This window comes from Microtus oregoni, unplaced genomic scaffold (genome assembly GCF_018167655.1).
Source record: "Microtus oregoni isolate MIOR12 unplaced genomic scaffold, Mior012 000009F_ref0000495, whole genome shotgun sequence".
Taxonomy (NCBI): domain Eukaryota; kingdom Metazoa; phylum Chordata; class Mammalia; order Rodentia; family Cricetidae; genus Microtus; species Microtus oregoni.
This window is the reverse complement of record NW_024543068.1, coordinates 38,072,830-38,087,596: the sequence shown is the minus strand read 5'-3', so window position 1 is coordinate 38,087,596 and position 14,767 is coordinate 38,072,830. Positions and strand designations below refer to the sequence as shown.

General features: G+C 46.2%; 2 protein-coding genes across 4 annotated transcripts in view; both read left to right on the top strand.

Moving 5' to 3' along the window:
• LOC121452276 (protein only RNase P catalytic subunit) overlaps positions 1 to 4,103 on the top strand; it is an 89,039-nt gene extending 84,936 nt beyond the window's left edge. For all 3 annotated transcript variants that reach the window (XM_041658304.1, XM_041658306.1, XM_041658303.1), the window contains 2 exons: positions 51 to 246; positions 3,365 to 4,103. In XM_041658304.1, the coding sequence (XP_041514238.1) occupies positions 51 to 246; positions 3,365 to 3,517 (349 nt within the window). In that variant the 3' untranslated portion in view covers positions 3,518 to 4,103. The remainder of the gene's footprint in view (positions 1 to 50; positions 247 to 3,364) is intronic.
• A 1,321-nt stretch (positions 4,104 to 5,424) lies between these two features.
• LOC121452491 (translation machinery-associated protein 7) lies at positions 5,425 to 5,868 on the top strand. The gene has a single exon (XM_041658669.1). The coding sequence runs from the start codon at positions 5,449 to 5,451 to the stop codon at positions 5,641 to 5,643; it is 195 nt and encodes a 64-aa protein (XP_041514603.1). The 5' UTR covers positions 5,425 to 5,448; the 3' UTR covers positions 5,644 to 5,868.
• Positions 5,869 to 14,767: the final 8,899 nt, after the last annotated feature.

Below are 14,767 nucleotides of genomic sequence, written 5' to 3'. Positions count from 1 at the left end.
GCCTCTGCCCCTGGAGCGTCTGACTCTGTCCATCCTTCTGTCTGCCACAGCTCGGAGGATGACCCGTTCCTGCTCTACGCCACCCTGAACTCAGGCAATCACTGCAAGTTCATCACCAAAGACCTGATGCGGGACCACAAGGCCTGCCTGTCTGATGTGCGCGCCCAGCACCTCTTCTTTAAGTGGCAGCAGGGACATCAGGTGGCAATCAGGATCGATTTTCAAAGATCAAAGCTAACTTTCCAGGTATGGGATCTGCTCTCTAAGTGATGCTGACGGCCTCGTCTAAAGAATGAGTGTGGCCCAGTTTTTAAAATGCTGAAAGTTCTAAATACTTGGTTTTGGTTTCGGTTTGGTGGGTGGTAGTTAGCCCGTCCCTCGAAAGAGCATCTGTCAGGGTGAAAGTATTCACAGGCCAACCCCAAACTGATTGACATATTAAAACATCTGGAGTACCGTGGCTGTGCCTGAAACTGTGCCTCACCTCTAACTGTGGAGACACCTGAGTGTTTCCATCGTCCTGTTTACGTGGAATGGCTTGACGCTTCTTATCCTTTCAGACTTTCTTTTTAGGCAGCTTTTCCTATTTTTTAATTTAAATTACGTTTGTGTTGTTAATTGTGTGTGTACATATGTGAGTGTGTGCATGTGTGAATGCGTGCGTGTGTGTGTGTGTGTGTGTGTGTGTGTGTGTGTGTGTGTGTGTGTGTATACGTGTATACCATGCCCCGGCTCATGGACAGATGTCAGAAGACAACTTGCAGGAGTCAGTTCTCCTTCTACCATGTGTATCCCAGGCGTGGCCCCAAGCCCTTTGACCCTATGAGCCATCTCTCCAGACCTAGACTATTTTATTTAGAGGCAGGGTCCCATTGACACAACAATACAACTCTCACCTCAAAGAGAATAAAGACATAGTTTATTTGCAGGCCAAATATGAATGACCATGGCCCCAGAACACAGACTTAGTTATCTCAAGTTTTGTTTTAACATGGTAACAGTTTATCAAGTTTTATTGTAACAGAACAACAGAAAAATCAGAAATCAAAACACTTTTCAAATACCTTGGTAGGAACGTTGGGGGGCAGGTTATAGAAAGCAGGGCACCTCGACTGTTATCTAATGGCCTTTCAACCTTTTGGTTGGTGGAAGCTGGGCATCTGTTTATCCTTTCTGTGGCAAAGGTATTAGCGAGCATTCAGAGGAAGGTGGCCCAGCAATCTGTAGTTATAGCTCCTTTCTGGGCATCTTGCTCACGGTGTGCTTGTGTAGCTCCGGCTCACTGCCATGTAGACCAGGCTAGCCTGAAACATGTCAGTCATCTTATCTCAGCATCCCGTGTCAGACTCCAGGTCACTCTTTCGAGTGACGTACATTGTCGGTCCCCAGTGGGCTCTCCTTTGACTCCAGTGCAGACACCCATAGCACAGGGTGCCACATGTCAAAACAGAGGAAGGAAAACCCAAAGGAGAACTATTACAGGATAGCATAAAGGCCTATACAGGGGAGGGGAGAGATGATATTGGTCCAGTATACCAAGCTTCAGCTAGTAGGAATAGGTTCAAGAGATCTATTGTATAGTGTACTGTGGCTGGAGTTAATAACAATTCATTGTATTTCGTGTGTGTGCATGTGTATGTGTGTGAGTGAGTATGCGTGTGTGTGTGTGTGTGGTATTAGAGACTGAACTCAAAGCTTTGCATATACTAGGCTTCTACCACTAAACTGCATCCCCAGCCCAGTTTTTACTTTTTATTTTGGGGCAGGCTAGCCCTGAACACACTGAACACAGATCTTGACCTCACAGTCCTCCTGTTTTACTCGCCAAGCCCAGCTAATGTGCTGTGTTCTGTTCACATTTTTCATCATGTGTTTGTGTTTGTGTCTCTGTGGGTGTGTGAACATCAGTGCTGGTGCCCAGGGAGGCAAGAGGGTATTGGATCCCTGGAGCTGGAATTACAGGCAGCTGTGAGCCACCCAGTGTGGGTCCTGGAAAACAAACTCTGGTCCTCTGCTCGAGCAGTACCCCAAGCCGTCTTTCCAGCCCACGCGTCATATTCCTGAAGATGCCAAGAGAGTAGATTCTAAGTTTTCTCATTAGAAGAATGAAAGTTTGTAACTCATATTAAATAGCTTGAGTAGCCGTTCCACAGTGTCTGTATACTTCCAAATATGTTGCACACAGTGCTATAAATAAGTTTATTAGTTTTAAAAAAATAATCTAAAATGCAAAGCAAATTTATAGGAAAGAGTATCCCGTGGTATCACAGCAATTATTAAATCAGCAAAATCAGGACTGTATCATAGGAAATGATTCAAAATGACTGACATGGAAACAACAGCAAAAAAGGAAAACTTGAAGTTCAGTGAAAACGGAGAAGGGAAGGGAAACTCTAGATTAAAGGGTATTATGAATGGTCCAGTCTCGCAGAAAGCCATGTTTAACTATGAAATATATGTTACACATATGCAGTAATGGGGAAAATACAAACAGTAGAACTTCGATGAGGCTGAGGAATTGTTGATTAGTCTGATAATGTATGGATGCATACATACATATTTGTATTTTAACCAGACAAGCTGTCTGATCAGAAACTCTCTAAGTAGCCCAGGCTGGCCTCAAAACCCTCCTGTCTCAGTCTCCTGTGCTTGGTTACTGGGTCCTCTGCCTGATGTCTGTGCTGGGGAAACTAGCAATAGCATTGATCTTAGAACTACAAAATAAATACCATATTTTACAAGTGCACAGCTGAGATTCACTTCAAGATAATCTTGAGAGAGAGCTATTTCTCTGCTCTTTGTATTTAATTTTTCTCTTTTTCACTTATAAAACCTATAAGCACAATGAAACAAGCCTATAACTTATAACTATGACACTCATATAAAGTGCCCTTAACCTTAAAATGAAACTCCCCTTTTACATTATTTGGTTTACTGTTGTGGGGGCTGGAGAGGTTCCTCAGTGGTTAGTGCTCGCTGAGTTCTGATCCCTGAACCCACATTACAAACTGTGTTCTTGCACGTGGCGATAGCCTGGTAGTGTGTGAGTAGAGACATGGAGAGTTCTTGGGCTTGCTAGCTGCCAACCTAGCAAAAACACAAACAAACAACCCAATACCTCCAGGTCCAGGCAGGGACCCTGCCTCAGAGGGATAATATAGGAAGTGGTAGAAGCCACCTCTGGCTTCTCTGCATGCACAGACATATGCATTGGTACATATGTGTGCACTCACCACACACACAGATACACAAAGGAAGGAAATCCAGTGTTAAATAAAGCACGGTATTCTTCCAAAGTTGAGAAGATTGAGGGGCGTCGGTACTCCTTCACTGTTCTTCTCACCATTTGGCTTTAATTCACCAGCATACTCTCAGCTACGACACGGTGGTGCAGACAACTGGAGACTCGTGGCACATACCTTACGATGAAGACCTGGTGCAAAGATCCTCCTACGAAGTGCCAACCAAATGGCTTTGCCTCCAGCGAAAGACACAGGCGCCGGCCGCCGGGTCCTGAATTTGCCCTGGACACCTCCTGGCTGGTAACAGAGCTCACATCCATGCTAATTCCAGGCATGACCTCTGTCCTGAAAATAAAAAATTTTTAGTAGCACTGTTTGATTTTGGTTTGCAGTAACAAATTGATTTTTAGCTTTGTTTGGTTTGGGTTATGGTCCAGTTCTTGTTTTGTAACCCGTTCTGCCTCCATCCTCCCTCTCTACGTCCCCGAGTGCTGAGGTTACGATTACAGGAGCGGCCCCATGCCTGCTATGCGCAGTGCAGGAGGTGAGACATGGACCTTCACGTATTCCTGGCAAGCACTCTGCCAGCTGGGCTACGTGCAGCCCTAGCCCAACAAACTGGCTTTTGAGGTAAATGAAAAAAATAACATCTTTTCTTAACTAGCTGCACCACCACCACCACTTTTGTTTCTAGAGGTTTCTCCAGAACCATGGTTCCTAGAGCAGAGTCTCGGTGCTATTCCTCCTGCCAGGCAGCTCTCCATAGCTGCTCCTGCTGACTTGACCTTCCAGGCTTCCCCATTGGCTCCTCTTTGTTTTCTACTGTAACTACAGCCCTTTCCAAGTTGATCGTGGTATTGGTGTGATATAGTGTAATTATAAACTTTTCCAAGTAGATCGTGGTATTGGTGTGATATTGTGTAATTATAAACTTTTCCAAGTTGATCGTGGTATTCGTTGTGATACAGTATTCCAAGATGACATTCCAAAATAGTCCAAAACTTATTTGACAAGTTTTTGAAATAAAAACTGGCTTTCTGGAAAGAATAATAGGATTTTGAGCTGACAAGACGGCTGAGTGGATAAAGGTGCATACTACCAAGTCTGATGACCTGAGTTTGATCCCACAGGACCCACACTAAACACATAAGTTGTCTTTAGACCTCTACAAAAGTGCCTGACACACATATTATAAATGAAATGTAAAATTAAATAATTTTTAAAATGAATTTTGAAATGATTATAAAGAGAGCCCCGGACAATGCTGAGGATCTTGTTCTCTAGATCCCTGAACTGTTCACTGTCTCCAAGCTGTGCGCTGAGTTCTATTTTTTTACATTTAATTCTGAGACAAGGTCTCAGTGAGTTAACCAGGCTGTCCTTGAATGTACCATAGCCCAGGCAGGTCTGGAACTTAGGATCCTTTCTGCTTTAGCTTCCCAAGTATCTGGAGGCCTATGACATCGTATATGGCTTATTTTTAAGGAAATTATTCTGGTTATAAGGAAAAATTTTTCCATTTTTTTTCAAGACAGGGTTTCTCTATGTAACAGCTCTGACTGTCCTGGAACTCACTCTGTAGACCAAGCTGGCCTTGAACTCACAGATCAGCCTGCCTCTGCCTCCCAAGTACTGGGACTAAAGGTGTGCACCACCGTACCTGTGTAAAGGGTTTTTGGTGATGGTTGTGGGAGTTGTGGGGGAGGGTACTGAGGAGGGCCTTGCATTCTATCACTCTCTGACCAGGAACTTGCAGCCATCCATCTGCCTGAACTCCAATTGCAGGCATGAGCCTCCATGCTTTCTTAGATTGAATTATTAAAGTCGCCATGATAGGGGCTGGGGAAATGGCTCAGTGTTAAAGTGCTATCCAAGGGTGATCTAGCACCCACATGGAAAAGCCAAGCTTGTGGGGGCAGGGAGAGGGGGCAAGACAGGCTGAGCTTTAAGCCATCAGAGGAGCTTGTCTGAAAAATCAAGGCAGGGTGGCTTCTGAGGAACAGCACTGGCGTTGCCTCCCGGCCCACACATGTGCACACAAAGCTTAACTGTGAGCATTTGTGTTAAATTGTAACATCCAAGAGATGGGGTAACTCTAGCAGGAAAAGGTCTGAAACGGGAAAGCCAGTCATCTATCTCTTTGGCACCACTTAAAATCTAATCCACGGAGGATCAGGGTCTGGAGAAGGGGGTGTCTGGAGGCGCCATGTCGGGCCGGGAAGGTGGCAAAAAGAAGCCCCTGAAACAGCCCAAGAAGCAGGCCAAGGAAATGGACGAGGAAGATAAGGCTTTCAAGCAGAAACAAAAAGAGGAGCAGAAGAAACTCGAGGAGCTAAAAGCCAAGGCCGCGGGGAAGGGACCCCTGGCCACAGGTGGAATTAAGAAATCTGGCAAAAAGTAAGCTGTTCCTCATATCTGAGATGATGGTGACCCTCTTCCATTCCTATTTAAACATCTGGATTCCCTGCCATAACATCTTTGCCATCTACAGCTAGAATGAAGTGTTATCCTGGAACCTGTTAAACATCTGGATCCCCTACTATAACATCATTGCCACCTATAGTTAAAATGAAGTGTTATCCTGGAGCCTGTTGTACATTGTAGTAAACTTTTGTAAAAAAAAAAAATAATAATAATAGTAAAATAAATAATAAAAAAAAATCTAATCCACGAAGCAGCTGCCTGAGGAGCCACTGGTAGCAACTTTAATCTCGAATAATTAGATAACTTCAAGGTCAGGTCAGACAGCCTGACCACTCCTACCTGAGCAGAACATTACTGGGGTTCAAGTTCAGCTCCCATCTAAATAGTCAGCCATTACAAAAGAAGGCCTCTTGGGTTGACTATGACTGCGTAAGAATAGAATGCCTGTGTCCACTAGGTGCCCTTGGAATCCCTGACAGTTCTGTCCATTTGGCTTTTCTGGGGCAGAGAGGAGCCCTGGCCTGGGGGATGAGACAGAACATCTATCCCCAGGAAACAGCTTCTTTTGGTGGTGGATATGGCCAGTCTCGGAAAAAGTGAGTTCTTTGTGGCACTTGTTGCTTAAAATCTGTGTAAGTGGACCTTTGCAAATAAATAAGCCCTTCTTGGGTTGCCTTCCTCTTCCCTAGAATTCACGGTTCCCTTTCTTTTTGAGACAGGGAGGTCTCATTCTGTAGTCCAGAACTCACTATGTACACCAAGCTAGCATGTGTGTTTGCCCGGTTGTATGTTCATATGTGCCCATTTTCCTTGTTCCAACAGTCCTTTGGGATGTTTCCTTCATACACATTATTATATTACTTATAACAATGTAAATTCATAGAAAGCGTCAACTGAGAGTCAGATGTGGTTGTTCCTCTACGCCTCACTCTTGGAGCTGGTCTGGGAAGGAGACTCGGGAATTCAGGGTCATCTTTAGCTATTGAGCTAGTTCGAGGCCAGCCTGAGCTACATGAGACCCTGTCTCAAAACTAACAAACAAATAAGACTTTAACTGACTTAAGCTAGGACATTCTGTATAGTGCAACATGCTTCTTCTGTGGTTACATTGTTGAGCTCCCCACTCAGGGCTTGGGCGTGTTCAGGAGAAACTGTTGCCAGAGCTGTCTCTGGTAAAAGGCCGTGTCCTTTGGCGCTTGTTCCAGCGGGAGTGGTCACATCCTTGAGGCGCGTCCTTTCCTTGTCAGGTCCTCTGACCTCCAGCTTCTGGAGAAAACTCTGGCCGGGTGTGTTTGTGAGGAGGACTTGTGAAGAACATAAAAAGCCTTTTGTTTTTCAGAGCAAATCATGTGGTTTTTGTTGCTATTAATCCAGGCACAGAGGGAAGTTTATGTGAGAATAATATTATTGAACATTTTGTGCTTTGCAAATGTCAATAGAGTATTTTTTTTCCCATTTCCAGAATCACCAGAGTCTTCACCTCTCACACTGGTGATTTTTGGCCCTCTCTATAATGGCCCCTCTCTTTTTCTCGTCTGTCTTTGGCTTTTGTTTTTTTGAGCAGGGTTCCATTGTGTTACAGCTCTGGGGGGCAGTTAGGAGCCGAGAAATACCTCAGAGTCACACTGTACAACAAACCTCACACAAGAGATGTGTGGGAGGGAAGAACTGAGGAGGGTGGCTGCCTCTCTGCTCAGTCCTGCAGCAACAGAGAACTGAGCCAAGACAGGGTTTGTATAGGGTTTTGAGGGGAAGGGCTCCCAGGGTGGGGATTGGTGGGATTTCAAGTTCAGAGTTTGGACTTTCTACTGTGTAGACTGAGGACTGGGTCCAGCTATTAGGGCAGTTAGAGTGTTCTGTAGGTAGAACCTGGCAGTTGGAGGTACTCAGGGGAGAGGCCTGGCTACTCTGATGCCTTGAGGGGCTTACACTCACAGCTCAGACTTGCCTCAAACCGCTCTGTTGCTCAAGGCTGCCCTTGAACTCGTGATCTCTCTGTCTCTACCTCCCAGATGGTAGGATAATAATCAGCTGGTGTGTGTGTGTGTGTGTGTGTGTGTGTGTGTGTATGAGAGAGAGAGAGAGAGAGAGAGAGAGAGAGAGAGAGAGAGAGAGAGAGAGAGAGAATATGAGGGAGACATGTATGTCAGAGGCCAGAGGAGAGCTTTGGATCCTTTGGAGCAGAAGTTACACACAGGTGTAAGCAGCCCAGCATGGGTGCTGAGAACTTGCAGCTTAGGTCTTCTGGAAGACTAACAAATGTTCATAACTACCAAGCCACCTCTCCAGCTCCCATATCTTTTTTTTGTTTACTTCAAACAACGCTGGTTTCGGGATCTCACACTTTGCTATTCCTTTATTTATTTACTCGTTCTGCCACACTTGCACAATGACTCGCTGTCAGTGTTGCAGTTCTGCAAACCGCACACAAGAGGTTGACTGCGAAGGAAAACCCCCGATGGTGGCTGCCTCTGCTCAGCCAAGGAATGTCAGAGAACTGAGCAGAATGCAGGTTTATATAGGACTTCTTGGGAGGGGGGGAGTTCTAGGGTGACCTGGGATTGGTGAGATTTTGTGGCCTGACCTTGGGGCAAGCTCAGGGATTGGTAGAATTCTGGCTCTGCTCTTGGACTTGGGGTCCACTTGGGGTCTGAGTGTTCTTTCCCTGGCCCTTTACCCTACACATGCCGCAGCACGTATGGAAGACAGTCTAACTTTTGGGAGGAGTTGGTCTTGGAGACTGAGTGCAGGTCATCAGTCTTGGTAGCAAGCACCCTTACCTCCTGAGCCATCTCACCAGGATTTAAAAGATTTCTATTTTACACTTATTGTGTGTGTGTGTGTGTGTGTGTGTGTGTGTGTGTGTGTGCTGCACACATGTGGAGGTCAGAGGATGACTTTCAGGAGTTAGTTCTGTCCTTCCATCATGTGGGTCTAGGAACTGAACGCGGGTGGTCAGGCTTGACATCCGGCACCTTTACGGACTGAACCATTTCACCAACACAGGATTTCAAACTTTTAAGTTCATCCCTGGAACCACAGCCTTGTTACCTGTTTTACTCCCTCACCACAACTACCAGCTCTTGGCCAGTTTTCTTTTTTTTTTTTAATATTTATTTATTATGTATACAATATTCTGTCTGTATGCCTGAAGGCCTGAAGAGGGTGCCAGACCTCTTTACAGATGGTTGTGAGCCACCATGTGGTTACTGGGAATTGAACTCAGGACCTTTTGGAAGAGCAGGCAATGCTCTTAACCACTGCGCCATTTCTCCAACCCTTGGCCAATTTTCTTAACGTTTACTTTATTTGTATATGATTTTCCGTCTGTGTGCGTGTGTAGGTGCTCTCAGAGGATCGCTGGAGCTAGACTTACAGGCTGTTGTGAGCAGCCAGCATGGGTGCTGGGAACTAAGCTGCTTCCTGGGTAGAACAGCGAATGCTTTTAACCATCTCCTGACCTTGACCAAATCTTCAGCCTTGTCTCTCTAACCTTGTAAATTTCTTCTGCCTACCCGCTTCTGGGGGGTCACCTGATCGCCCCACCCTCTCAAAGCATTAGTGTGGCTGCTGGCTTCAGTCCCAGTGGGGTCTTTCATTCACTTCACCTGTAGAGTGTCTTTTCAATTCCAGGCCTGATTTCCAGTAGCCAAATTTCACTTCCTTCACTACTATTTACCATACCGGTAGTATTGCTGGGAAGGCCGTGAGCTTATGGTGTCGACACCACTCTCAACCGGAGGACCTGCTTGTCCTCTCAATTCCTGAAGGTACTCTCCCAGTCTTCCCGGTCTTAGCTTGAAAATCGGCTCGCTGGGTGAGCCTCCGTCGGCTGCCAGGGAAGAAAGTGGGCTGGCTATAGCTGTATTTCTCCAGCTGTAATGGGTCGAGAGTGACCTAGGGATGGAGCTAACTGCTAATGCTGGTTCCAGCTAGAGGTATAGCTGCATGTTAGCGTGTGTGCGTAGCCCTGGCCTCAGTCCCTGGCACCAAAGGAAAGAGCTCTCTCCTTCCGGAAGAGTACCTCTGGTGATGCCAATACTACAGTTTATATAATCCAAGGAGAACGGACATCAGTGAGCTCCAAGATTTTATTAATTATATTTTGAAATTACATTTGTGTAGTGTGTGTGTGTGAATGTGTGAGAAAACCTTTCAGTTGTCATCCCCAGGAAGACTATCAACTTCCTTCATTGCAGGGGCTTGCGTTGTCCTGGAACTCAGTGAGACTGAAAGACCAATGAGCCACATGGATCCTCCTATGTCTGCCTCTCCAGTGCTGGGATTACAAGTGCTGGATAGGCAGATTGACTTTGGTTCTGGAGATGAGATTCCGATCCCTATGCTTCCGAGACAAGCACTGGCTGTGCTGTCTGTCCAGCCCCTGTTTGGAGTTTCTCTTACAGAAGTGCATACTCTACCTCTGAATTATGACTGCTTTTGTTAAAGTGACCATAGGCATGTGTATTAGCTAAGGGGAGAAAAGATTTACGTAATGGGACCCTCTAGACATATCAACTAGAAAGAGAAAACTGACAGGAAGAGTGGGAGGACAAACGTCCATTTGTCCTGTTACAGTCTGTCTCCCTTGCTCCAGAGACGCCCTCTGCCCTTTCCCCGACTTCTTACTCCATGTTGATGAGCGTCTGGACGGCCTCCAGTTTAGGAAAATAACCCTGCTGATGAGGAGTTACTGATGGGGCAGGAAGTTAACATCTGGAAGACGTTGTTTCTGTTTTCTTGACTTTAGGCCCTCATAAGCCTTCACCTACCTAGTTTATCTCTTCAAAGCATATTCCAGTCATGCTACTCTGCTTGCTCAAAAACAGTGATGAAGCCAGGCGGTGGTGGCTCACACCTTTAATCCCAGCACTTGGGAAGCAGAGGCAGGTGGATCTTTGTGAGCTCGAGGCCAGCCTGGTTTACAAGAGTTAGTTCCAGGACAGGCACCAAAGCTACATAGAAACCCTGTCTCAGAAAACCAAAAAACAAAAACAAAGTCATTAACAAGCTTGTGGTTGTGTTTGAAGCTCAGCCTAGCAAGCATGGAGAGCCCTGGGTGCAACCCCCATTACCACATGAACCAGGTGTAGTAGCACAGACTTGTGATCCTAGCGCACACACACACACACACACACACACACGGAGAGCCCTGGGTGCAACCCCCATTACCACATGAACCAGGTGTAGTAGCACAGACTTGTGATCCTAGCGCACACACACACACACACACACACACACACACACGGAGAGCCCTGGGTGCAACCCCCATTACCACATGAACCAGGTGTAGTAGCACAGACTTGTGATCCTAGCGCGCGCACACACACACACACACACACACACACACACACACACACACACACCCCTAGCTTCTGACCCTACATTGGTTTATCTACATGTCTCCCAGAGCAGTTAGGCTGTTTCCTGCCCATAGAAGTGTTTCAGTTATGTTGCTGAGCTACTTTGGAGAAGTTGTTCAAAAATGCCTTCCTGATTTTTGCCTCTCAGGCCCACTTCTCCTTTGAGTGAATTCCCCCTTTGCTACTTGCTGTTTTGTATGTGAGCTGGCTGGTCAGAAACTGAGTCTGTGGTGTCTGATGCCTTTCTGACCAAGACATAAGAACTTCTTAGAGCCTGGCATGTTGGTACATACCCGTTACTCATGGGACTGTAGTTAGATAGAGGCAGGAGAATCACAAGTTCATGGCCAGCCTCAGCTACATAGCAAATCTGAGGCTGGCCTTGGCTACATGAGGAGGAGAAAACTGGAGCGCTCTCTGTCTTTCCTGACTGACTGGATGTTCAAGACACAGTTCCTAAACCAGCACTCAGGAGGTGGATGTAGAACGAGGTGTTCACGGCCAGCAAGGCCAGCAAGTTCTAGTGGGCAAGAAGGAAAATAAAACAAAGGCTCATTTACAAATTTTGTTGTTATTGTTGTTGTAGGAGATAGTGTTTCTCTGTGTAACCGCTCTGAATATCCTGGAACTCTCTTTTGTAGAACAGGCTGGCCTCGAACTCAGAGATCCGCCTGCCTCTGCCTTCCAAGTGCTGGGATTAAAGGTGTGCGCCACCACCAAGGCTCATTTCTAAATCAATGAATGAAATACTTGTTTATTGATCAGAAACCTCATTCATTTGCACTCTCCCTCTCCCTCTCTCCAAATACCCCTAGAGGATGTGGTCCTCTGAGCATCAGCAACACCACTTTTGTGGTGAGAAAATGGGAATTAGAGGAAGCCAGTTCGGAAACCTCAAAGAAGGGGAAGCGTCTCTAGGCTGAAGGGAAGGCTGCTGAGTTTTCTTTCCTCTTTGCTCTTGACTCTCCTGGTGGTCCCCCACCTACATCCCCCAGTCACGAAGCAAGGTCCAGGAAGAACAAGGAAAAATCTAAAAGACTCCGAGTTGCAAGGAGCCAGCACAGCTGTGGCAGTCTCAGCGACTGATTGATGTTTGCGGTCCCACAACCCTGTCATTCACAGGCACAGCTGAATGGTGTGGGACAGGGTGGGTAAGCACTGGCCTCTTCCTAAGTAAGGAAGGCTTTCACTTCTGAACACCAAGTGTGCTCAGGCCTTTGCAGTTCTTGGCTTGGCTTGTTCCTGGGAAGAGAGCAGATTGAGCCTTGTTCACCAGTGCCCTTTCCACGAAGAGAAGCTGAGTTCAAATCTAGTAGTAATTGGTTTTGCTTTCGGTGTGTTGTATTTAATTGTATTTTGACTTTGCCTTTAGAGATAGGATGCTCCCGTTTGAAGAAAGAAACCGCAATTGTGACCACTAGGTAGTCTGTGGCAAGACTCAGATTCAAACTCTGTGTTTCTAATTCTCCAAGCAGAGCCTGAGCGTTCTCAAAGCCCAGGACTTTGCTTCTGTCTTCCCTGCCTTGCTTTTCACAGACCTGTTCTCTCGAGCTCTGAATGGCTTCCGGTGTTATGCCTCAGGGGAAGCTGTGTGTCACAAGCCACCAACGGTTCAGACTAAACCAGCTGGGGTCTTCCAGTATCTGGGCAGATCTTTGAGACTTCTCAAGGAATTCACAATTTCCTTGGCTTCCAGAAACTTCAGCTGAGCACTGGTTCTTCATTTAAGGCAGTTTGGAAAAAGAAGAGGAACATCAGAAGTCTAAGGTGATTATAGTGAAGTTGTTATAACTAAAAACCAAGGGTGAGTAGCAAGGTCTCAGCTGTGTAGAGGGGACAGTGGGTGGTTATGTTTAAATACCTTTGGTATTAAGCCAATACAAGTTTATTCCCTTTCAAATCAAAGAAAAGCATTTTTCATTTTTGGTAAATGCTGAGAACATCCAGGCACAGAATCATGTTGACTGGTAAGGAAGGGATGACCCTGATGGAAATAACAGTACTTGAGTGTTTGCTGTGTCGGTAGACGCAGTGTTGTATCCCCAGGAGTCTAGAGAGCAAGAGGGCCACTCTGAATATCATGGGCAAGGGGAACTGGGGACACTGCTCTAGTAGAATCCTGTCGGGTAGGAGTTTGAAGACTTTGTGAATAAAAATATAATGAATTTGGAGTTGGAAAGATAGCTTAAGTGTTAACCCCAGGGTCCTGGGCTCAATTCCCAGCACCCACATGGTCGTTCATAACCCTCTTGTGACTCTAGTCCCCATAGATCCAACAACGTCTTCTGGTCTCCTTGGATACTGTGTCCACCCAATGCAGAGACATACATGCAGGCGAAACACTAATACACATGATTTAAAAAAAAAAACAAAAAACAGTGCAAGTATGAAATGAACTTCCGTTTCAGAATTCACATCCCAGCCCACATCTGCTCTCTCGTTTGTCACTGACCTTTGTTCATAGATTATAGAACTGGAATACAGATACATTGCCTTTTCTCCTCTACAATACGGATTCAGGATTTCTGGACCACTACCTAGCCAAACATAGCTACTGACATGCAGGGAGAACTGCCGGAAAGAGACGAACTGGAGAAAGATTGTTTTCAATGGGAAGATTCAGATAGACTGTTGTCTTCAGGGATCTTCTGGAGAGACTGGTGAAAATCTGGCAAGGTAGCTGGTCAGAGTCCCACCTCCTTCTCCCTGTTCAGAAAGGGTTATTGCATCCCCAGCTCTGTCCTGACCGCAGCTGTCTTTAAGGGGAACCCCAACTCTCCTAAGCTATTTAACTGTTCGCAAGGCATGTGTCTTAACACCTGATAATATCACAAGGAACCACGGACCTTATTCTTCTTTATTCCCTGCTTCATTGAAACTACTGGGAGTGTATTTTAAGTAGTGGACTTTTTGTGTATGGAGGTAGGCGGGAATGAGGGGGTGTTGGGGGACGGCAGGAACAGGGCTCAGGGTCTTAAACACAATAGATAAATTAGTCTTCACTGAGCTATCGACCCCATCAAGGGCCCAATTCTTGCCTTTCATTTGAATGCCGTGTGATTCAGTATGTCACTGGGAAAGCAACACGCCACTTTGTACCTTGGCCTTGTGGGGTAACCCCTATCTTCCACTTTCTTCTATCCCCAGGGAGAGTAAGGGCCTGGCCAAACGGAGCCCCCCCCCCCCCAGAAAATTTTCCAAGACTCACGAGATGTCAAGTCATCTCTAAAATTTTTCAAAAACCCAGAAAGTCATTTCTAAAGTCTGACTTGGTAGCCTTGCAGGGAGGAAGAACAAACTTTCCATCCAGACAGCAGGTCTGCCCCCTAGGCTTGTGCGAAAGCCGCACAACTGTTGCTGCCCAGGCTCCGCTGGCAGCTCCCCGAGCCAGGGGAAATCCACTGGCCTGAGAGGGTTCGCTGCTGCCCTAGGCACACATCATGAAGCCTGCGTCCAGGGGATTTCCCTTCGCAATGGAATCGGCAGAGTTTCATCTTTCTGAAAGATTTCCCAGAGGAATCCATTTGACTGTGTGGAAAAATCTCAGATGTGGATTTCTCATTTAGTCACAAATAAAGAAAAATAAACATAATTCTAAGCAGTGAGAAAGTATCTTCTACGAGTGGTCTAATGCTTGCTTTATGCTGGAACCTCGTTGATTTGCAACCGAACAGCTGAGTAGAACAGAGGTGGCCCTGCCTCATCTGCACTGTGTCCTAGTCTAGCTGCCAGCATCTG

Coding starts and splice junctions, on each gene's coding strand:
- LOC121452491 (XM_041658669.1), top strand. CDS start 5,449: ATGTCGGGCCGGGAAGGTGGCAAAAAGAAGCCCCTGAAACAGCCCAAG.